Below are 24,091 nucleotides of genomic sequence, written 5' to 3' on the forward strand. Positions count from 1 at the left end.
AAATACTCCCTCTTGGAGTTACAAGTATCAACTTGGCCAGAGCCTCTACTAGCAACGGAGAGCATGCAAGAACATAAACAACACATATATGATAGATTGATAATCAACTTGACATAGTATTCCATATTCATCGGATCCCAACAAACACAACATGTAGCATTACAAATAGATGATCTTGATCATGATAGGAAGCTCACAAGATCTAACATGATAGCACAATGAGGAGAAGACAACCATCTAGCTACTGCTATGGACCCATAGTCCAAGGATGAACTACTTACACATCAATCCGGAGGCGATCATGGTGATGAAGATTCCTCCGGGAGATGATTCCCCTCTCCGGTAGGGTGCCGGAGGCGATCTCCTGAATCCCCCGAGATGGGATTGGCGACAGCTGCATCCCTGGAAGTATTTCTGTATCGTGGCTCTCGGTAATAGGGTTTTCACGACGGAGGGAATAAATAGGCGGAAGGGCAGCGTCGGTGGAGGCACGAGGGCCCCACACCATAGGGCAGAGCGGGCCCACCCTTGGCCGCGCGGCCCTGTGGTCTGGGCGCCTCGTCGCCCCACTTCGTATCCCCTTCGGTCTTCTGGAAGCTCCGTGGAAAAATAAGACCCTGGGCGTTGATTTCGTCCAATTCCGAGAATATTTCCTTTGTAGGATTTCTGAAACCAAAAACAGCAGAAAACAGCAACTGGCTCTTCGGCATCTCGTCAATAGGTTAGTGCCGGAAAATGCATAATAATGACATAAAGTGTGTATAAAACATGTGAGTATTGTCATAAAAGTAGCATGGAACATAAGAAATTATAGATACGTTTGAGACGTATCAGCTGGCTGTTGGTGCCCATCAAAGAAACAATAGAATTGTTGCTGACGGTCTGCTCAATGATGCCTGGGTGTCGGATATCTCCACAGTTTTGGCGGCGCAGGGGGTTGCTGAAGCGGTGGGTCTATGGTTGGCGATCAGACATATAGTGCTTCAGCCGGAGGTGCATGACTCTTTCAGTTGGCCTTGTGCGACTAAAAATCAGTACTCGACCAAGGAAACCTATATGGCTCTTTGTCAGGGTAGCATTCGATCAGCGACGGTGAGCTGTACCTAGAAACCGTGGGCTCCGCTCAAATGCAAATTCTTCATCTGGCTTGCGTTCCAGTACAAAGTTTGGACATCGGATCGTCGGGTTAGACATGGGCGGCAAGATGATATTGTGCCTTGCTACGTCTGTCTACAGGAAGAGGATACCTCGGATCACATTCTCCTTGGTTGTGTGGTGGCCTGGGAAGTCTGGTTTCGCGTCTTCAGGTTGGTAGGAGTCTAGATGGAGGTTCCTGATGGTAATGAAAACCTTGAGGTTTGGTGGCTGAAGGCAAGGAAAAAATACAAAGGTAAAGAGAGGCTCATTGATACTCTGATCATGGCTGTTTGTTGGTCCTTGTGGAAACATCGGAATGCTTTTGCGTTCAACAATGCTAGACAACAGTTATCGGTGGTTGATCTGGCCTGCAAGATAGTGGATGAGTTCAAGTCATGGGTGGCTGTGCGGGCGGACATTGGTGCTAGTGTTGGTTTAGGGAGAGAGTAGGAGTAGGAGTGTCTTGTGGTGTTTAGTCAGCCCTTTGTTAGCATTGGGTCTGACTATCTCTTGTAATTATAAACTTGCTTTCTTCTATAAAATTTTGGTACGCATAAGCGTAAAACAATGACGTACCTTACGGGAAGCCGACGTGGTTCCTTGAGAGACAACTTAGAGCATCTCCACCGGTGAGCACCATAATATGACCGACACTGCCGGCAGCAGCATATGGGGGGCGCCGACTGCAGTATATGTACTATGGGAAAGTGTTTTCCACACCGGTGACCCCTATACCACAACTCCAATAACACATGCATGCAGTTAAAGGAAAGTAGTCGGGGGCATAAAAAGTAGGAGAGAGGAGAATCTTTGGAGGGGCTATCACTGCATGTGGGCTAAGCAGCATCTTTTGAGGAGAAACTTGGTGTCGGTGCCCTCGATTGAAGCCCTTCGCCTAGGAATCCTTTCGGACGCGCCGATGCTTTTATGGTGCTCCAGAACATGCCGACGTTTTTTGGGGAGTGATACGTCTCCAACGTATCGATAATTTCTTATGTTCCATGCCACTTTATTGATGATACCTACATGTTTTATGCATACTTTATGTCATATTTATGCATTTTCCGGCACTAACCTATTAACGAGATGCCGAAGAGCCAGTTGTTGTTTTCTGCTGTTTTTGGTTTCAGAAATCCTAGTAAGGAAATATTCTCGGAATTGGACGAAATCAACGCCCAGGGGCCTATTTTCACACGAAGCTTCCAGAAGACCGAAGGAGTCACGAAGTGGGGCCACGGGGCGCCGCCACAGTAGGGCGGCGCGGCCTACAGGGGGCCCGCGCGGCCCTGTTGTGTGGGCCCCCCGTGGCGCCTCCTGACCTGCCCTTCCGCCTACTTAAGGTCTTCGTCGCGAAACCCCCAGTACCAAGAGCCACGATACGGAAAACCTTCCAGAGACGCCGCCGCCGCCAATCCCATCTCGGGGGATTCAGGAGATCGCCTCCGGCACCCTGCCGGAGAGGGGAATCATCTCCCGGAGGACTCTTCACCGCCATGGTCGCCTCCGGAGTGATGAGTGAGTAGTTCACCCCTGGACTATGGGTCCATAGCAGTAGCTAGATGGTCGTCTTCTCCTAATTGTGCTTCATTGTTGGATCTTGTGAGCTGCCTAACATGATCAAGATCATCTATCTGTAATGCTACATGTTGTGTTTGTTGGGATCCGATGAATAGAGAATACTATGCTATGTTGATTATCAATCTATTATCTATGTGTTGTTTATGATCTTGCATGCTCTCCGTTATTAGTAGAGGCTCTGGCCAAGTTTTTGCTAGTAACTCCAAGAGGGAGTATTTATGCTCGATAGTGGGTTCATGCCTCCATTAAATCTGGGACAGTGACAGAAAGTTCTAAGGTTGTGGATGTGCTGTTGCCACTAGGGATAAAACATCGATGCTATGTCTAAGGATGTAGTTGTTGATTATATTACGCACCATACTTAATGCAATTGTCTGTTGTTTGCAACTTAATACTGGAAGGGGTTCGGATGATAACCTGAAGGTGGACTTTTTAGGCATAGATGCATGCTGGATAGCGGTCTATGTACTTTGTCGTAATGCCCAATTAAATCTCACTATACTCATCATATCATGTATGTGCATGGTCATGCCCTCTTTATTTGTCAATTGCCCAACTGTAATTTGTTCACCCAACATGCTTATTCTTATCGGAGAGACGCCTCTAGTGAACTGTGGATCCCGGTCCATTCTTTTAATCGAATACAATCTACTGCAATACTTGTTCCACTGTTTTCTGCAAATAATCATCATCCACACTATACATCTAATCCTTTGTTACAGCAAGCCGGTGAGATTGACAACCTCACTATCACGTTGGGGCAAAGTAATTTGGTTGTGTTGTGCAGGTTCCACGTTGGCGCCGGAATCCCTGGTGTTGCGCCGCACTACACTTCGCCGTCATCAACCTTCAACGTGCTTCTTGACTCCTACTGGTTCGATAAACCTTGGTTTCTAACTGAGGGAAACTTACTGCTGTACGCATCACACCTTCCACTTGGGGTTCCCAACGGTCGCGTGCTGTACGCGTGTCAAGCTAAATTTCTGGCGCCGTTGCCGGTGAGATCAAGACACGCTGCAAGGGGAGTCTCCACCTCCAATCTCTTTACTTTGTTTTTGTCTTGCTTTATTTTATTTACTACTTTGTTTGCTGCACTAAATCAAAACACAAAAAAAATAGTTGCTAGTTTTACTTTATTTGCTATCTTGTTTGCTATATTAAAAACACAAAAAAATTAGTTACTTGCATTTACTTTATCTAGTTTGTTTTATTTACTGTTGCTAAAATGGGTACTCCTGAAAATACTAAGTTGTGTGACTTCACAACCACAAATAATAATGATTTCTTATGCACACCTATTGCTCCACCTGCTACTACAGCGGAATTCTTTAAAATTAAACCTGCTTTACTGAATCTTGTTATGAGAGAGCAATTTTCTGGTGTTAGTTCTGACGATGCTGCTGCCCATCTCAATAATTTTGTTGAATTATGTGAAATGCAAAAGTATAAGGATGTAGATGGTGACATTATAAAATTAAAATTGTTTCCTTTCTCATTAAGAGGAAGAGCTAAAGATTGGTTGCTATCTCTGCCTAAGAATAGTATTGATTCATGGACTAAATGCAAGGATGCTTTTATTGGTAGATATTATCCCCCTGCTAAAATTATATCTTTGAGAAGTAGCATAATGAATTTTAAACAATTGGATAATGAGCATGTTGCCCAAGCATGGGAAAGAATGAAATCTTTGGTTAAAACTGCCCAACCATGGACTGACTACTAGGATGATCGTCCAAACCTTTTATGCAGGACTGAATTTTTCTTCGCGGAACCTATTGGATTCAGCTGCTGGAGGTACCTTTATGTCCATCACTCTAGGCGACGCAACAAAGCTTCTTGATAATATGATGATTAATTACTCTGAATGGCACACGGAAAGAGCTCCACAAGGTAAGAAGGTAAATTCTGTCGAAGAAACCTCTTCCTTGAGTGATAAGATTGATGCTATTATGTCTATGCTTGTGAATGATAGGAAAAATGTTGATCCTAATAATGTTCCGTTAGCTTCATTGGTTGCTCAAGAAGAACATGTTGATGTGAACTTCATTAAAAATAATAATTTCAACAACAATGCTTACCGGAACAATTTAGTAACAACTATAGGCCATATCCTTATAATAATGGCAACGGCTAAGGTAATTCTTATGGGAATTCTTACAACAATAATAGGAATACACCCCCTGGACTTGAAGCCATGCTTAAAGAATTTATTAGTACACAAACTGCTTTTAACAAATCTACTGAAGAAAAGCTTGGGAAAATTGATATACTTGCTTCTAAAGTCGATAGTCTCGCTGCTGATGTTGATCTTTTGAAATCGAAAGTTATGCCTAATGAAAATAATAATAATAATATTGTTACTACAGCAAATGCCATCCAAGTTAGAATTAATGAGAATATAAGATTGATGGCCGAATTGCGTGCTAGGTGGGAAAAAGAAGAAAATGCTAAAGAAGATAATATAGCTAAAGTTTGGAATATTACCACCACTAGTAATGCTAATGCTCCACATGTTGCTGCACCTCCTACTATTAATGGTAAAATAATTGGTGTTGGCAATGTTTCCACTTCTAATGCAAAGCGTGAAAAACTGCCTGAAACTGCTAAAACTGCTGAAACTGCCTGTGATAAAACTGCTGAAATTTTTTCCAATATTGGGGACAATGATCCCATTGCTTTAGATTATAATGGTTTGGTTTTGATGATTGTCACATCTCTGAAGTTATAAAGTTCTTACAAAAACTTGCTAAGAGTCCTAATGCTAGTGCTATAAATTTGGCTTTCACAAAACATATTACAAATGCTCTCATAAAAGCTAGAGAAGAGAAATTAGAACGCGAAGCTTCTATTCCTAGGAAGTTAGAGGATGGTTGGGAGCCCATTATTAAGATGAAGGTCAATGACTTTGATTGTAATGCTTTATGTGATCTTGGTGCAAGTATTTCCGTTATGCCTAGAAAGATCTATAATATGCTTGACTTGCCACCATTGAAAAATTGTTATTTGGATGTTAATCTTGCTGATAATTCTACAAAGAAACCTTTGGGGAGAGTTGATAATGTTCGCATTACCATTAACAATAACCTTGTCCCCGTTGATTTTGTTGTCTTGGATATTGAATGCAATGCATCTTGTCCCATTATATTGGGAAGACCTTTTCTTCGAACTGTTGGTGCTATCATTGATATGAGGGAAGGTAATATTAAATATCAATTTCCTCTCAAGAAAGGTATGGAACATTTCCCTAGAAATAGAATGAAGTTACATTTTGATTCTATTATTAGAACAAATTATGATGTTGATGCTTCGTCTCTTGATAATACTTGATACAGACTTTCTGCGCCTAGCTGAAAGGCGTTAAAGAAAAGCGCTTATGGGAGACAATCCATGATTTTACTACTGCACTTTTGTTTTATATTTGAGTCTTGGAAGTTGTTACTACTGTAGAAACCTCTCCTTATCTTAGTTTTGTTGCATTGTTGTGCCAAGTAAAGTCGTTGATAGTAAGGTTCATACTAGATTTGGATTAACAGATTTCTTTGCTGTCACGAATCTGGGCCTAATTCTCTGTAGGTAACTCAGAAAATTATGCCAATTTACGTGAGTGATCCTAAGATATGTACGCAACTTTCATTCAATTTGAGCATTTTCATTTGATCAAGTCTGGTGTCTCTTAGAAATTCATCTTTACGAACTGTTCTGTTTTGACAGATTCTGCCTTTTATTTCGCATTGCCTGTTTTGCTATGCTTGATGGATTTTTCTATTCCATTAACTTTCAGTAGCTTTGTGCAATGTCCAGAAGTGTTAAGAATGATTATGTCACCTCTGAACATGTGAATTTTTTATTGTGCACTAACCCTCTAATGAGTTGTTTTGAGTTTGGTGTGGAGGAAGTTTTCAAGGTTCAAGAGAGGAGGATGATACAATATGATCAAGGAGAGTGAAAGCTCTAAGCTTGGGGATGCCCCGGTGGTTCACCCCTGCATATTTCAAGAAGACTCAAGCGTCTAAGCTTGGGGATGCCCAAGGCATCCCCTTCTTCATCGACAACATTATCAGGTTCCTCTAGTGAAACTATATTTTTATTCCATCACATCTTATGTACTTTGCTTGGAGCGTCTGTTTGTTTTTGTTTTTGTTTTGTTTGAATAAAATGGATCCTAGCATTCATTGTGTGGGAGAGAGACACGCTCCGCTGTTGCATATGGACAAATATGTCCTTAGGCTTTACTCATAGTGTTCATGGTGAAGGTTGAATCTTCTTCGTTAAATTGTTATATGGTTGGAAACGGGAAATGCTACATGTAGTAATTGGTAAAATGTCTTGAATAATTTGATACTTGGAAATTGTTGTGCTCATGTTTAAGCTCTTGCATCATATACTTTGCACCTATTAATGAAGAAATACATAGAGCTTGCTAAAATTTGGTTTGCATAATTGGTCTCTCTAAGGTCTAGATAATTTCTAGTAAGGGTCGAACAACAAGGAAGACGGTGTAGAGTCTTATAATGTTTACAATATGTCTTTTATGTGAGTTTTGCTGTACCGCTTCATACTTGTGTTTGTTTCAAATAACCTTGCTAGCCTAAACCTTGTATCGAGAGGGAATACTTCTCATGCATCCAAAATCCTTGAGCCAAACACTATGCCACTTGTTTCCACCATACCTACCTACTACATGGTATTTCTCCGCCATTCCAAAGTAAATTGCTTGAGTGCTACCTTTAAAATTTCTATCCTCTACCTTTGCAATATATAGCTCATGGGACAAATAGCCTAAAAACTATTGTGGTATTGAATATGTACTTATGCACTTTATCTCTTATTAAGTTGCTTGTTGTGCGATAACCATGTTCCTGGGGACGCCATCAACTACTCTTTGTTGAATATCATGTGAGTTGCTATGCATGTCCGTCTTGTCTGAAGTAAGGGCGATTTACCATGAGTTGAATGGTTTGAGCATGCATACTGTTAGAGAAGAGCATTGGGCCGCTAACTAAAGCCATGATCCATGGTGGAAGTTTCAGTTTTGGACAAATATCCTCAATCTCATATGAGAAAATTAATTGTTGTGGAATGCTTAAGCATTAAAGAGGAGTCCATTATCTGTTGTCTATGTTGTCCCAGTATGGATGTCTAAGTTGAGAATAATCAAAAGCGAGAAATCCAATGCGAGCTTTCTCCTTAGACCTTTGTACAGGCGGCATAGAGGTACCCCTTTGTGACACTTGGTTAAAACATATGTATTGCGATGATAATCCAGGTAATCCAAGCTAATTAGGACAAGGTGCGGGCACTATTAGTATACTATGCATGAGGCTTGCAACTTGTAGGATATAATTTACATAACACATATGCTTTATTACTACCGTTGACAAAATTGTTTCTTGTTTTCAAAACCAAAGCTCTAGCACAAATATAGCAATCAATGCTTCCCTCTGCGAAGGGCCTTTCTTCTACTTTATGTTGAGTCAGTTCACCTATTTCTCTCCATCTCAAGAAGCAAACACTTGTGTGAACTATGCATTGATTCCTACATACTTGCATATTGCACTTGTTATATTACTTTACATTGACAATATCCATGAGATATACATGTTATAAGTTGAAAGCAACCGCTGAAACTTAATCTTCTTTTGTGTTGCTTCAATGCCTCTACTTTGAAATTATTGCTTTATGAGTTAACTCTTATGCAAGACTTATTGATGCTTGTCTTGAAAGTACTATTCATGAAAAGTCTTTGCTATATGATTCAGTTGTTTACGCATGTCATTTACCATTGTTTTGATCGCTGCATTCATTACATGTGCTTACAATAGTATGATCAAGATTATGATGGCATGTCACTCCAGAAATTATCTTTGTTATCGTTTACCTACTCGGGACGAGCAGGAACTAAGCTTGGGGATGCTGATACGTCTCCAACGTATCGATAATTTCTTATGTTCCATGCCACTTTATTGATGATACCTACATGTTTTATGCATACTTTATGTCATATTTATGCATTTTCCGGCACTAACCTATTAACGAGATGCGGAAGAGCCGATTCTTTGTTTTGCTGTTTTTGGTTTCAGAAATCCTAGTAAGGAAATATTCTCGGAATTGGACGAAATCAACGCCCAGGGGCCTATTTTCACACGAAGCTTCCAGAAGACCGAAGGAGTCACGAAGTGGGGCCACGGGGCGCCGCCACAGTAGGGCGGCGCGACCTACAGGGGGCCCGCGCGGCCCAGTTGTGTGGGGCCCCCGTGGCGCCTCCTGACCTGCCCTTCCGCCTACTTAAGGTCTTTGTCGCGAAACCCCCAGTACCGAGAGCCACGATACGGAAAACCTTCCAGAGACGCCGCCGCCGCCAATCCCATCTCGGGGGATTCAGGAGATCGCCTCCGGCACTTTGCCGGAGAGGGGAATCATCTCCCGGAGGACTCTTCACCGCCATGGTCGCCTCCGGAGTGATGAGTGAGTAGTTCACCCCTGGACTATGGGTCCATAGCAGTAGCTAGATGGTCATCTTCTCCTAATTGTGCTTCATTGTTGGATCTTGTGAGCTGCCTAACATGATCAAGATTATCTATCTGTAATGCTACATGTTGTGTTTGTTGGGATCCGATGAATAGAGAATACTATGCTATGTTGATTATCAATATATTATCTATGTGTTGTTTATGATCTTGCATGCTCTCCGTTATTAGTAGAGGCTCTGGCCAAGTTTTTGCTAGTAACTCCAAGAGGGAGTATTTATGCTCGATAGTGGGTTCATGCCTCCATTAAATGCAGGACAAGTGATGTAAAGTTCTAAGGTTGTGGATGTGCTGTTGTCACTAGGGATAAAACATCGATGCTATGTCTAAGGATGTAGTTGTTGATTACATTACGCACCATACTTAATGCAATTGTCTGTTGTTTGCAACTTAATACTGGAAGGGGTTCGGATGATAACCTGAAGGTGGACTTTTTAGGCATAGATGCATGCTGGATAGCGGTCTATGTACTTTGTCGTAATGCCCAATTAAATCTCACTATACTCATCATATCATGTATGTGCATGGTCATGCCCTCTTTATTTGTCAATTGCCCAACTGTAATTTGTTCACCCAACATGCTTATTCTTATCGGAGAGACGCCTCTAGTGAACTGTGGACCCCGGTCCATTCTTTTAATCGAATACAATCTACTGCAATACTTGTTCCACTGTTTTCTACAAACAATCATCATCCACACTATACATCTAATCCTTTGTTACAGCAAGCCGGTGAGATTGACAACCTCACTGTCACATTGGGGCAAAGTAATTTGGTTGTGTTGTGCAGGTTCCACGTTGGCGCCGGAATCCCTGGTGTTGCGCCGCACTACACTTCGCCGCCATCAACCTTCAACGTGCTTCTTGACTCCTACTGGTTCGATAAACCTTGGTTTCTAACTGAGGGAAACTTACTGCTGTACGCATCACACCTTCCACTTGGGGTTCCCAACGGTCGTGTGCTGTACGCGTGTCAGGGAGCGCCGGTGCAGACGCTTTCTCTCACTAGGATCCCAACAGAGCTATTGGGAGCGCTATTGGGAGATGCTCTTACGTCATGAATTGCCGGGTTGTGGTGGCGAAAAGATCTCGGCCTCTTGTTGAGATATTTTGCCATCTCTGAGTACCCTATATTGGAGACCCCCGCACCGGTCGCTGGCCACCAAGACGGTGTTGTAGGTACGGTTGAGCAGCGCCACCAGGCTTGGTGCGTCATCGACATTCGTACCGTGATGTGCCACCTGGATCTTGAGCTCGATATCCCACCACTGCTCCCCCTCGGCGACGGAAGCACGAAGATGATGATCTTCTCCTTCTTCACCTCCCCATCTTCAGGCGTCGTATCCCGTAGGTATAGGTTCCCCCATGGCAGAGAGTACTCTTCCTTCTTCGGGCGCTTTGAAGACGACTCACACAACATGTTACGGATGACTATGCTGCCGACGTCGTTGCAGCGGGTACGGCAACAAATGCTGGTACCTCCCGATCCGGATGAGCCCGAGCCCAACCGAGACTATGCAGGGAAGGACCCTTCACGACAAACATCGTCTCGCTATGGGCAGTAGCCGTGCTCGACGAGTGTCTGGTCGATGTTGTGTCCGTGCCACCACGATCGCCGACCGATCTGGTTGAAGCGCTTGGAGCCGGGCCTGACGAAGTGAGCGATATCTGCCTCCCGCTTGCGTTGAAACATGGCCATCCACTCCTGGTTTTTCGGTGCCCACGTAGGGTCGTTCTACTGCACATCAGCGGTCGTGCCCAACGCTCTGTGATGAAGGCACAGAGCTTCACCCCCTCCGGCAACGGCGACACCGCGTACCCGCCGTTGGAAAGGTTCCAACCATGAGGCAACCGGTAGTATGGTAGAACGAGGAGACCAGTTCGGTGAAGCACCATCGACTCCTTAAGATTGAGGTTTAGCGGCCGCTGCTCCCCGTCCTCGACCCCTGGTGTTGTTGTCGCTGGCTTCATGGTTGTGCACCATCGATGGGGAACAAGGCGGGTGGCGGCTAGGGTTTTCATATGACCGACGAGAACGAATGGAGACGGGCATGCCGAGGAAGGAAGCTATAGTGGACGTTGGTGTGTGCATTGAAGACGGCAGGTAGTCCATCATCGACGCGTAGGTGGTCGCGTGGAGCCCGTCGCATCGCCCCCTCGGGAACTGCTTGCGTCCATTGAAGACGAGAATCGACCTACTCCACGCGATCATTTAAAATGTGAGACAACATTTTTGTCGATGCCATGCCGGCCTTGCACATGAAATCCGACGTGGTGCGTGATGTCTACGCACACTTCTATTCCTGTAGACAGTGTTGGGCCTCCAAGAGCAGAGGTTTGTAGAACAACAGCAAGTTTCCCTTAAGTGAATCACCCAAGGTTTATCGAACTCAGGGAGGTAGAGGTCAAAGATATCCCTCTCAAGCAATCCTGCAATTAAGATACAAGAAGTCTCTTGTGTCCCCAACACACCTAATACACTTGTCAGATGTATAGGTGCACTAGTTTGGCGAAGAGATAGTGAAATACAAGTAATATGGATGATTATAAGTAGTAATTGCAATCTGAAATAAAAATGGCAGCAAGCAAACATGTAGCAGAACTTGTTGGAAATGGTGTTTCAATGCTTAGAAACAAGGCCTAGGGATCATACTTTCACTAGTGGACACTCTCAACAATGATCTCATAACTGGATAAATAAATACTACTCTCAAACACTCTCTTGTTGGATAACAAACACCATTCATTGTGTAGGGCTGCAAAAGCACACCTCAAGCCGGAGTAAACAAGCTCCACAATTTCCGTAGTTCATATTAAAGTAACCTTTAGAGTGCGTAATAGACCGTTGCAATTTAGACCGAGTACTAACATAGCATACACACTGTCACCAATAGCTATGAAAGGGGGAATAGATAACATCAATACTATCATAGTAATAGTTAACTTCATAATCTACAAGAGATTACAATCATAACCTACGCCAAGTACTACATGATGCACACACTGTCAACTTTACATCATGGAGGAGGAATAGACTACTTTAATAACATCACTAGAGTAGCACATAGATTAATAGTGATACAAAGCTCATGATCACATAAAGATCACACCATGGGAGAGAGAGATGAACCACATAGCTACCGGTAGAGCCCTCAGCCTCGGAGGAGAACTACTCCCTCCTCATCATGGGAGATAGCAACGGCGATGAAGATGGTGATGGAGTCGATGGAGATGGCTTCCGGGGGCACTTCCCCGTCCTGGCGGCGTGCCGGAACAGAGATTCTGTCCCCCGAAACTTGTCTTCGCGATGGCGGCGGCTACGGAACTCTTCGTGGAATATCTTCGGGTTTTTTAGGGTTTTCGCAGACGGAAGAATATATAGGCGAAGGGGCAATGTCGGTGGAGTCCCGAGGTGGGGTCCCCACCTGGCGGCGCGGCAGAGGGGTGGCCCGCACCCCCCTAGGGTGTAGGCACCTCGTGGCCCCCCTTCGTCTCTCCTTCGGACTCCGTGAAGCCCCTGGAAAAATAAGAACGTGGACTTTTGTTTCGTCCAATTCCGAGAATATTTCCTGTGTAGTATTTCTGAAACCAAAAACAGCAGAAAACACAGGAACTGGCGCTTCGGCATCTTGTTAATAGGTTAGTACCGTAAAATGCATCAAAATGATATAAAATATGAATAAAACATGTAGGTATTGTCATAAAACTAGCATGTAACATAAGAAATTATAGATACGTTTGAGACGTATCAAGCATCCCCAAGCTTAGTTCCTACTCGTCCTCGAGTAGGTAAACGATAACAAGGATAATTTCTGAAGTGACATGCTACTATCATAATCTTGATCAATACTATTGTAAAGCATATGAGATGAATGAAGTGATTCAAAGAAATGGTAAAGAAAATGACTAAACAACTGAATCATATAGCAAAGACTTTTCATGAATAGTACTTTCAAGACAAGCATCAACAAGTCTTGCATAAGAGTTAACTCATAAAGCAGTAGATTCTTAATAGAAGGCTTTGAAACAACACAAAGGAAGATTTAAGTTTCAGCAGTTGCTTTCAACTTTCAACATGTATATCTCATGGATAATTATCAACACAAAGTAATATGATGAGCGCAAATAAGCAAGTATGTAAGAATCAATGCACACAGTTGACACAAGTGTTTGCTTCTAAGATGGAAAGAAGTAGGTAAAATGACTCAACATAAAGTAAAAGAAAGGCCCTTCATAGAGGGAAGCAGGGATTACTCATGTGCTAGAGCTTTTTATTTTGAAAACATGGAAACAATTTTGTCAACGGTAGTAATAATTCATATGTGTTATGCATAAAAACTCCTACAAGTTGCAAGCCTCATGCATCGAATACTAATAGTGCTCGCACCTTGTCCTAATTAGCTCGGATTTCCATGGATTATCATTGCATTACATATGTTTCAACCAAGTGTCACAAAGGGGTACCTCTATGCCACCTATACAAAGGTCCAAGGAGATAAATCGCATTTGATTTCTCGATTTTGATAGATCTCAACTTGAGGACATCCATACCGGGAAACATAGAAAACAGATAATGGACTCCTCTTTTATGCTTTAAGCATTCAACAACAGATAATATTCTCATAAGAGATTTGAGGATTAATGTCCAAGCTGAAACTTCCACCATGATACATGGCTTTGGTTGGCGGCCCAATGTTCTTCTCTAACAATATGCATACTCAAACCATTTAATCATGGAAAATCTCCCTTACTTAAGACAAGACGAACATGCATAGCAACTCACATGATATTCAACAAAGGTGTAACAGGTTGATGGCATCCCCAGAAACATGGTTACCGCTCAACAAGCAACTTATAATAAATAAAATACATAAGCGACATATTCTTTACCACAATAGTTTTAAGATACTTTCCCATGAGCTATATATTGCAAAGACAAGGAATGAAATTTTAAAGGTAGCACGCAAGCAATTTACTTGGAATGGCAGAGAAATACCACATAGTAGGTAGTTATGGTGGACACAAATGGCATAAGTTTTGGCTCAAGGTTTTGGATGCACGAGAAGCATTCCCTCTCAGTACAAGGCTTTGGCTAGCAAGGTTGTTTGAAGCAAACACAAGTATGAACCGATGACAAAACTTACATAAGAACATATTGCAAGCATTATAAGACTCTACACTGTCTTCCTTGTTGTTCAAACACTTTTACCAGAAAATATCTAGACTTTAGAGAGACCAATCATGCAAACCAAATTTCAACAAGCTCTACAGTAATTCTCCACTAATAGGTTCAAACTACATGATGCAAGAGCTTAAACATGATCTATTTGAGAGCTCAAAACAATTGCCAAGTATCAAATTATTCAAGATAATATACCAATTACCACATGAAGCATTTTCTGTTTCCAACCAAATAGCAATAAACGAAGCGGTGTTCAACCTTCGCCATGAACATTAAGAGTAAAGCTAAGAACACCAGTGTTCATATGAACAAGCGGAGCGTGTCTCTCTCCCACACAAGGAATGCTAGGATCCGAATTTATTCAAACAAAAACAAAAATAAAAACATACAGACGCTCCAAGTAAAGCACATAAGATGTGACGGAATAAAAGTATAGTTTCACTAGAGGTGACCTGATAAGTTGTTGATGAAGAAGGGGATGCCTTGGGCATCCCCAAGCTTACATGCTTGAGTCTTCTTGAAATATGCAGGGATGAACCACGGGGGCATCCCCAAGCTTAGACTTTTCACTCTTCTTGATCATATTATATCATCCTCCTCTCTTGATCCTTGAAAACTTCCTCCACACCAAACTCAAAACAATCTCATTAGAGGGTTAGTGCATAATCAAAAATTCACATGTTCAGAGAGGACACAATCATTCCCAACACTTCTGGACATTACCCAAAGCTACTGAAAGTTAATGGAGCAAAGAAATCCACTCAACACACTAAAAGAGGCAATGTGAAATAAAAGGCAGAATCTGTCAAAACAGAACAGTCCGTAAAGACAATTTTTTTAGAGGCACTTAACATGCTCAGATGAAGAAGCTCAAATTGAATGAAAGTTGCGTACATATCTGAGGATCACTTATGAATTTTGCAGATTTTTCTAAGTTTCCTACAGAGAGACCTACTCAAATTCGTGACAGCTAGAAATCTGTTCCTACGCAGAAATCCAAATCTAGTATCAACCTTACTATCAAAGACTTTATGTGGCACAACAATGCAATAAATAAAGATAAGGAGAGGTTGCTACAGTAGTAACAACTTCCAAGACACAACAAAACAGTAGCAAAATAAAAACATGGGTTATCTCCAAAGAAGTGCTTTCTTTATAGCCATTAAGATGGACTCAGTAATTTTAATGATGCTCTCGCAAGAAATAAGAGTTGAAGCAAAAGAGAGCATCAAAAGCAAATAAGAAACACTTTTAAGTGTAACCCACTTCCTATGAAAAGGAATCTTGTAAATAAACAAGTCATGTAAGCATAATGCAATAAGCATAGGAAAACTAGACAAGCGCAACTTCAAGATTTTCAGCAAAAAGAGAGATGTTTTAGTAACATGAAAATCCCTACAACCATATTGTCCTCTCTCATAAAGATTTTCAGTAGCATCATGAACAAACTCAACAATATAACTATCACATGAAACATTCTTATCATGAGCTACATGCATAAAAGTATCATTACTCTCCACATAAGCATAATCAATTTTATTAGTAATAGTGGGAGTAAAACTATCACAACCATCATTGTAATCATCATAAATTGCAGGCATGGTATAATCATAATAAACTTTATCCTCCATAGTAGGTGGCACCAAAATACCACTATCATTATAATCATCATAAATGGGAGGCAAAGTATTATCAAAGAAAATTTTCTCCTCAAAACTTGGGGGACTAAAAATATCACAACCAGCTTCCTCAAGCTTAAATTCTTCCATAGCATTAGCAATAATAGTGTTCAAAGAGTTCATGCTAATAACATTGCTACAACTATTTTGCAAACAAAGTTCCATGGGTTTTTTAATTCTCTCTTCAAACACATCATGTCCTAATTCAATATAAAGTTCATAAAGATCTCTAATTTTTTGTTGTTTTCCATTAAGCCTAACTAGTGAAAATAAAAACAAGAAACAAAAAGATATAATTGCAGGATCTAAAGGAAATAGCTTCGAGCACTCACACACCGGCAACAGTGCTAGCAAATAGCTTAGTAGTCGGAGGATGTGAATACCTTTTACCTTTCCTCCCCGGCAATGGCGCCAGAAAATAGCTTGATGTCTACGCACGCTTCTATTCCTGTAGACATGTAGACAGTGTTGGGCCTCTAAGAGCAGAGGTTTGTAGAACAGCAGCAAGTTTCCCTTAAGTGAATCACCCAAGGTTTATCGAACTCAGGGAGGTAGAGGTCAAAGATATCACTCTCAAGCAATCATGCAATTAAGATACAAGAAGTCTCTTGTGTCCCCAACACACCTAATACACTTGTCAGATGTATAGGTGCACTAGTTCGGCGAAGAGATAGTGAAATACAAGTAATATGGATGATTATAAGTAGTAATTGCAATCTGAAATAAAAATGGCAGCAAGCAAACATGTAGCAGAACTAGTTGGAAACGGTGTTTCAATGCTTAGAAACAAGGCCTAGGGATCATACTTTCACTAGTGGACACTCTCAACAATGATCTCATAACTGAATAAATAAATACTACTCTCAAACACTCTCTTGTTGGATAACAAACACCATTCATTGTGTAGGGCTGCAAAAGCACACCTCAAGCCGGAGTAAACAAGCTCCACAATTTCCGGAGTTCATATTAAAGTAACCTTTAGAGTGCGTAATAGACCGTTGTAATTTAGACCGAGTACTAACATAGCATACACACTGTCACCAATAGCTATGAAAGGGGGAATAGATCACATCAATACTATCATAGTAATAGTTAACTTCATAATCTACAAGAGATTACAATCATAACCTACGCCAAGTACTACATGATGCACACACTGTCAACTTTACATCATGGAGGAGGAATAGACTACTTTAATAACATCACTAGAGTAGCACATAGATTAATAGTGATACAAAGCTCATGATCACATAAAGATCACACCATGGGAGAGAGAGATGAACCACATAGCTACCAGTAGAGCCCTCAGCCTCGGGGGAGAACTACTCCCTCCTCATCATGGGAGATAGCAACGGCGATGAAGATGGCGATGGAGTCGATGGAGATGGCTTCCGGGGGCACTTCACCGTCCCAGTGGCGTGCCGGAACAGAGATTCTGTCCCCCGAAACTTGTCTTCACGGCGGCGGCGGCTACGAAACTCTTCGTGGAATATCGTCGGGTGTTTTAGGGTTTTCGCAGACGGAAGAATATATAGGCGAAGGGGCAATGTCGGTGGAGTCCCGAGGTGGGGTCCCCACCTGGCGACGCGATAGAGGGGTGGCCCGCGCCCCCCTAGGGTGTAGGCACCTCGTGGCTCCCCTTCGTCTCTCCTTCGGACTCCGTGAAGCCCCTGGAAAAATAAGAACGTGGCCTTTTGTTTCGTCCAATTCCGAGAATATTTCCGGTGTAGGATTTCTGAAACCAAAAATAGCAGAAAACAGGAACTGGCGCTTCAGCATCTTGTTAATAGGTTAGTACCGGAAAATGCATCAAAATGATATAAAGTATGAATAAAACATGTAGGTATTGTCATAAAACTAGCATGGAACATAAGAAATTATAGATACGTTTGAGACGTATCAGTGCGAGGCACCGACGCACCCGTTTTGAACCCAGTCTGCAAGGGACGACATAGGGTTGCCAATGATTCTATTGTGCTCAAAACCCGGTGGCTATTTTGGGACAGAGATGTGAGCCTAAAAACATGCGACGACCAAATGAAGCTATAAAAGCATCTCCAGCCGCCCCCAAAGCCCCCCAGCGGTTTTGGGGGCGGCAGAGCCTTTTTTTCTCATAGTCGTGACCCCCAAACTTGTTTTTCTTTAGCAATTTATGTTTTTCCTGCCGGAGCTCCCATGCCGCACCCCACCCAATGGGGGTTGGCGGGAGCGTCGGTAGAACGGGCGTGTTCGGCATGACCCTCCTCCGCCGCAGCTTTTCCATCAGCGGGAACAGGTGAGCATCACGCAACAGAGTTAATGTGGTGTCACCCGCCCTCTCGCCCCGTGTCTTCCGCCTGTTTCTACCCCTACGTCTCTCTACGCAGCTCCTACACTCACCTCTCTTGCCGTTGTTGCCTCTATTCCCCACGCCTTCCAAACCCTAAAAACTTCCACCACAGCTATTGCAAGCACCATGGCCGAGAGGTACGAGGGTGATGGTGCCACCGTGAACGGCTTCGGTCGCCGCACCCTGCACAAAGAGGAGGCGCGCGCTTTGTATAAGGCGGGGTACATGGCCCTGTCAGACATTCGCGCACCCGTAGAATGGCGCTTGAGCACGGGAGGCATCCCGATCCCGCTGGAGCCGCGCGGAACGCTTGCGTGCAGTCGATGCACCAACACATCAAGGATGGCATCCGTGTCCTTGTCTTCGTTGTCATCAAGGGCCTCTTCTCGAGCACGCTAAGGACGAGGAGCGACAACCTCCTCATTGGAGGGCCTTCGCTGCCGCCGACAAGAGCGGCGAGGCCTAAGCGCGGGGACGAAGCTTACGCTAAAGAAGCCAAAGGAGGAGGCAGAGTGGCAAGCCACAACGGAATACCAGGAAAGCCAGCTCCGCTTCCCGGTGGCGAAGGATCCGAAGGAATTCCCAGGGCAGCGAGCAGCCACGATCGCGTCCTTCAACGAGATCTCGCCGACCACCGACGCCTTCGTGGAGGCGTGGCCACGTTCGTATGCCAAGGAGGCCACGGAGCGCCTGCGCCTCCTGTCGCGCCTAGGCATCCTCGTAGAGCTCGACGATTCGCCGCCGTCCAAGGCCGAGCCCAAGGACAATTGCGGGAGCTCCGACGAGGACGGTGGCGACTACAACATTATCTACCGCTGCCTCGGGATCAACTAATCTTTTTTGCCTTATTTATTATGTACCTATGATGAACTCCGTCGTCTTTGCTGAGTCGGTGCCATGTTGGCACCATATATATGTCATCTTCATTCTATTGCACACTTGTTTCAAATTCGAATGAGTTTCGGGGGGCATAGCTGGGTAAATCACCCCCCCTCCTATAGAAATTTGCCTCACGACGCACCCTCACATGACCAATCAGCTGTGTCGAACGCCATATGGGGAGCACAGCTGGAGATGGTCTAAGGTTTGTTATTAGGGCCACCCGGTGGAGATGCCCTACACTCTACTACACCTTGATTTGGGATTTTTATGCACCAAAAATTCAATAGTGATCTTTTCCTATTATCCCGGGTCACGGAGACTATATGATAAAAGACAACTCTCATTTGCAACTAGGTGTACTACACTTAATTATCGGATGTCACGCTTTCAAATTCTCAAAAAAAGGAAAAAAAAATCTGGGACATATATTATGGTGTGCTTATGCATTTGCTAAGTTTCAACATTTTTTTTAAAATGTCTGGCCCGCGTACAGAAAAGACAAATGATATGTTAATAGTGAGGGAATACTGTTCACTTTAATTTTTTCTTTTTTCCACAAGTTATATATGGTTATTTTTTGGAACGATATTTTATATATGTAGAAGATACAACATACTCCGTGTCCATAATTTCATTTCACATTTTCTAAATACTCGAGAGTGCGACATCCAATATTTAAGATACGGGCGCAGGTAGTTGGGAATCTCCATGACAGATTTCAAGCTTGGAAAATAAATAAAGACGTCCCTTCGGGGACATCCGATAAGAAAATAAATAAGAGCATCCCCACTCGTTGGCGCTCCCCACGCCCAAATCTGGCGAAATTTTCGTCCGGATTGGATGAAGATTTGGCGTGGGGAGCGCCGAAGTTCCAGCCGTCCCCCCGGCAGGAAACCCCCAACCTCGACCATTTGACATATTTCAAACAAATTCAACATAAAATTTAACAAGTTCGGCAAACAAGAGTACGAAAATTGCTGAAACAAATTCGGCGATAATCAGTACAATGTTTAACAAGTGCTGAAACAAATGAAGCACACAATTTCACAATTTTTCAAACAAATTAAGACAGACTAGTTGGCGTCGGCGTTGACGTTGCCTCGGAGCCTCCATATGTGCTCCACCAGATCATCTTGCAGCAGCTGATGCATTGTAGAGTCTCGAATCTCCTGGCGCATAGCAAAGAAGGCGGCCCATGATGGAGGCACCTGGTGATTAGGCTATGCAAGAGGACCCTCTCTCTCATATGGTGCTTCTTGCTCAGCCAGAGGAACCGGATGCTTTCGCTCATCTTCAATAATCATATTGTCTAGGCACACACAGCAGTTCATCACCTCCCACATCTGATCTTTGGACCAAGTCATAGCGGGGAACCGGACGACAGCAAATCTCTGCTGGAGGACACCAAATGCTCGCTCGACGTCTTTTCGGCAAGCTTCTTGTTTCTTGACAAACTCGCAAAGTTTGGGGGTGCCAGGGTTGGAGATAGTCTTCACAAATGTTGCCCACTTTGGATAGATACCGTCTGCAAGGTAGTATCCTTTGTTGTAGTGCCGACCATTGATCACATAGTCCACCGGAGGAGCATGACCCTCAACAAGCTTGGAAAAGACCGGAGAGCAGTTTAGGACGTTGATGTCATTGTTGGATCCAGGCATACCAAAGAAAGAGTGCCAAATCCAAAGATCATGGGTAGCCACTGCTTCAAGTATCACAGTGCAGCCTTTTTTGTGACCCTTGTACATTCCCTGCCACGCAAACGGACAGTTCTTCCATTGCCAATGCATGCAGTCAATACTTCCAAGCATCCCTGGAAAACCCCTAGCTTCATTTGTTGCAAGGATCCTCTGAGTGTCTTCGACAGTGGGTGATCTCAAGAAATAGTCCCCGAACACTGCTATGACGGCCCTGCAGAACCGGTAGAAATAATCAAGGGCGGTGGACTCCGCCATCCGAAGATAGTCATCTGCAGTATCACCGGGAGCTCCATACGCCAGCATCCTCATAGCCACTGTGCACTTCGCAAAGGACGAAAATCCAACCAAACCAGTGCAGTCCGCCTTGCATCTGAAGTAGGGATCAAAGTGGCGGATGACATACACAATTTGCAGAAATAGCTTTCTGCTCATCCTGAAACGACGCCGGAAAACACTCTCACCGTGCAATGGATTGTCGGCGAAGTAGTCGGCGTACAACATGCAGTAGCCCTCCATTCGCTGTCTCGGCTTGCACTTCCGGCGACCTCGTGCCGACCCACCACGTCGACCAGTTGCCAGTCCGGCGTACATGCTTGCCAAGCAACCAAAGATCATCATGTGCTCGTCGTCTTGGGCGGCTGCTGCCATCTCTTCTTGCATAAGCTCGACGAACATCTGCTCCTCCTCTTCGTCCGAGTCCATGGCCGACGAGGCAAATGGACGAACACCTGACGGGCGTGGTCGAGGCAACCCGAGCCGCGAGCGACGAGGAGCAAGCAGGCCGGAAACAAAGCGGCGGAAGAGCAGCCAGATAGGCCGTCGTCCAAAGACGGCGGAATATAGGCAGGTGGGGAAGGAGGGGCGGCGGAATCTGGGCAACAAGCCGGCGGGGTGGTGCCGGCGGCGAGAGAGATACGAGGGGTGGGGGAGATTTTGAGCGACGTGACGGTGGGGTTCGTGCGTCGAGTCACCGACAGATCGGGCCCTTCCCCGCTTTTCACTCGTCCGGAGTCCCCGAGCGCTCCCCAGGGGGCCGGGGGTGGCGTGGGCTCGCCGGATGGATGAAGGGTCAAATCCGGACGAAAACGAGAAACCGGGGGCGCGACTGGGCCGAATTACGCCGTCCGGATGGAAAAAAACGCTCGCCCGGGGCCTCCACGGGGGCACGAGTGGAGATGCTCTAAAGACCTACCGCCACCGTTACACCGCCTTCATTTCTTCTTCGTCGCCTGACCAACGACCAAACAGCCCAAGGCGGCTCTGCCTCTCTACAGCTACCGCTGACGCCTCAATCCCCCTCCAGGGCACCCCACCCCCACCGCCTCCCACGCGCGTCGCCGTCGCCGCCGCTGCCGACATCGCCGTTCCCCTTCTTCGTCGCCGCGTCACTGCTGCCTCCGCCCCGTCCCCGATCTTCGGCCATTGGATTTTGAGGTACGATTTTTTGCTTTCGTCCAGCAATGCCCGTAGCTAAATCCCTTGCTGATCTAGATCCGCCCCTGATTTCGCCCTTGGTGCAGGCGCAGCGGTTCATCTTTGAGATGCCATAAACCCTAATCCTAAACTGAACCCCTATCTCGGGCGACGCCTTAAAATGCTCGCACTCGTGTTCCTACCTAATGGACTATATTTAGGAGATAAACAGCCCCCCACCGTTGTTGATAGTTGTCTCTATGTTTGTTAGCTGTTTTCATAAATGTAGATGCCTTTGCACAATGTTTGTGCTCACACAATGCCCCGTTCTAATTGGAAGTTAATCTGACCCACATTAAGTCACTCTTGCAATTCGTTGTTATTCCTGCAGAAGTCGCGCTCCAATGGCGACATCCGATGAACAGGTTGAGCAGGAGTATGCTGATTTCGAGGCGATGGTGAAGAGAACAATATATATCGATCACCTCTCCCCTCTGGTTACTAGCCAAATCATCAAAGCAGCTCTTTCCCAGTGTGCCAAGGTTGTCAGTTCGGAGTTCATCGTCAACTACACGATCCCGTACGACATCCCTGCCGCTGCATTGGTGGAATTGGAGGACGAGTCGCAAGCCAAGGCTGCTGTAGACCTGATGCACGATTTCCCCTTCATAATTGGTGGGATGCCCAGGCCTGTAAGAGCTGCCTATGCAAAGCCCGAAATGTTTCGGAATCGCCCTAGCCGGCCTGGCTTGGGGATGGAATTCCGCTGGGTAAAGGAAGGAGATCCAGAGTATGATGGGATGGATAAACTCAAGAGACTTGCAAAGAGGCAAGATGCAGAGCAGATGGCACTCGTCAAGGTGAAGTAGTTGATTTATTGGCTGATCTGATGTGCTTATATCAATTACTAAAAAAGCTGCAAATATCTCTGCTTTACTCCCCTAAAAACCATTTCTCTGGAGAATATATGACCTAATAGGGTGTAGGCAAGTGTGACCAGAGATGCCAACATATTTTTCTGGCATTCACTATCATGTTGGCGCCATTTGGATGGAGCTGATCTACATCACACACATTATTTTGGTGATTTTGATGACGATGTTCTTTGAAACATTATACAGTTGCTTTGAACTAGTTGTATCCAAGCCATAACTGAATTGAGTTTTTCTCTTGCTTTTAGAATCAACTGGAAGAGGAGGAGGAGCTGGCGACGCAGCAGCAGGTGACACTTGATGAAAACTACAAGAAGTACCAAATGCTTGAGGATATGGTGCGAAACGGGGAGATTGATAACCTTGCTCGCCATTACGAGATCAACCTGCGCCACGACTGATCAGTTTCGACAGTACATGAAACAGCCCCGGAGATTGCAGTCCCACTGCAAGCTAATTGTCCTTCTGGTTCTGGGTCGGTCCACTCATGAATGTGTGTGACCGTAACAACCCATCGACTAGTTTGATGCAGCTGCACTCTACTTGTCTCCAGCTGCATCCTCTGTGTGAATAGTAGTTCGCAGTGTAATAGCTGTTAACACGTTGATGGTAACGCTTAGTGTAATCTAGTACGATCTCTGGGTTTAGCATCCCATGAAGATAATCCAACCATGTCTGATGCTGTCTCCTGTATTATGTGGAACTTGCTTATCGGAGATGTCATTGCCTTGGTTTA

At 44.4% G+C, this 24,091-nt stretch overlaps 1 protein-coding gene across 1 annotated transcript; it reads left to right on the forward strand.

Moving 5' to 3' along the window:
* Nucleotides 1-22,242: 22,242 nt before the first annotated feature.
* Nucleotides 22,243-24,091, forward strand: LOC127333190 (ASI1-immunoprecipitated protein 1). The gene is made up of 3 exons (XM_051359524.2): nucleotides 22,243-22,444; nucleotides 22,815-23,283; nucleotides 23,604-24,091. Exons 2-3 carry the CDS (start codon nucleotides 22,828-22,830, stop codon nucleotides 23,754-23,756), a joined length of 609 nt encoding a protein of 202 aa, XP_051215484.1. The 5' UTR covers nucleotides 22,243-22,444; nucleotides 22,815-22,827; the 3' UTR covers nucleotides 23,757-24,091.

Source organism: Lolium perenne, chromosome 2 (assembly GCF_019359855.2).
Source record: "Lolium perenne isolate Kyuss_39 chromosome 2, Kyuss_2.0, whole genome shotgun sequence".
Lineage (NCBI taxonomy): Eukaryota > Viridiplantae > Streptophyta > Magnoliopsida > Poales > Poaceae > Lolium > Lolium perenne.